The sequence below is a fragment of the Morus notabilis genome, unplaced genomic scaffold (assembly GCF_000414095.1).
Source record: "Morus notabilis unplaced genomic scaffold, ASM41409v2 C11329174, whole genome shotgun sequence".
NCBI lineage: Eukaryota > Viridiplantae > Streptophyta > Magnoliopsida > Rosales > Moraceae > Morus > Morus notabilis.
This window is the reverse complement of record NW_010385366.1, coordinates 1-852: the sequence shown is the minus strand read 5'-3', so window position 1 is coordinate 852 and position 852 is coordinate 1. Positions and strand designations below refer to the sequence as shown.

Here is an 852-nt window from a genome sequence, read left to right as displayed (position 1 = left end):
AAAAAAAAAGAATGACAGCACATCAAAGAAAAATGCTTTCTTTTCAAGCCAAAAAAAAAAAAAAAAAATGCTTTCTTTTATCTTCGGACACACCTATTCTGGAGAATCTTCTGCTTGGACTTGTATTCCATGCCCACCATGTTTATCGAAAAACTTCCATTTTTTAAATCGAGAGAACTTTAGAATGTTCTTTTTTTTTAAAAAAAATTAATATTAAATAAAACATTTATTAGCTCTCAATTTTTTGAGAACTTATATAAACTCTCATTAGAGGATAGAGTGAAATTACGATTAAAAAATTACAATAATCCAGTATTTATCTCGCCCGAGTTGCCTAATCTAACTCACTCATCATCAAACGTGCTCAAAACCTATGTGGCAGCCAAAATTTCTCTCAACGACAACTTCCCTCGGGGACCACATTCACTATCACCACTTTGCAAAGCGGCGCGCCTCTCTCGCCACCTTTTGGCCAGCTTACGACGCCGTTTCGCAATCACCAAAACGACAGCTCTCCAAATGGGGAACCGAACCCTCTCCAGAAAACAACCCTCCAACCCCAAAACGACATCAGACATCGACGGACGACACTCCTCGTCCAACGACACGCAACTCGCCGCGACACAGAGCAGGTGCCTAACTGCCCCCGCCACGTCATCATCAGGAGGCAAAGGAACTCTCGCGTCGCAGACATCCGCCACGCGTCGCTCTCTGATTAGCGGGAGTGCCCACTCCACTATCCCCGCCGGGTCCCTACCTAGGTCAATTACATTTCTGCCACTGACGATCTCCAGCACCAAAACGCCGAAGCTGAACGCGTCGTTTTTCAAGCTCAGCTGAAACGGCGTCGTG

At 44.6% G+C, this 852-nt stretch overlaps 1 protein-coding gene across 1 annotated transcript; it reads right to left on the bottom strand.

The window, feature by feature from the left end:
- Nucleotides 1-304: 304 nt before the first annotated feature.
- On the bottom strand, nt 305-848 carry LOC112094914 (serine/threonine-protein kinase-like protein At5g23170; the record flags this gene model as incomplete). The annotated part of the gene is made up of 1 exon (XM_024176616.1): nt 305-848. A coding segment is annotated over one exon (477 nt), but the record flags the coding sequence as incomplete, so codon positions are not given.
- Nucleotides 849-852: the final 4 nt, after the last annotated feature.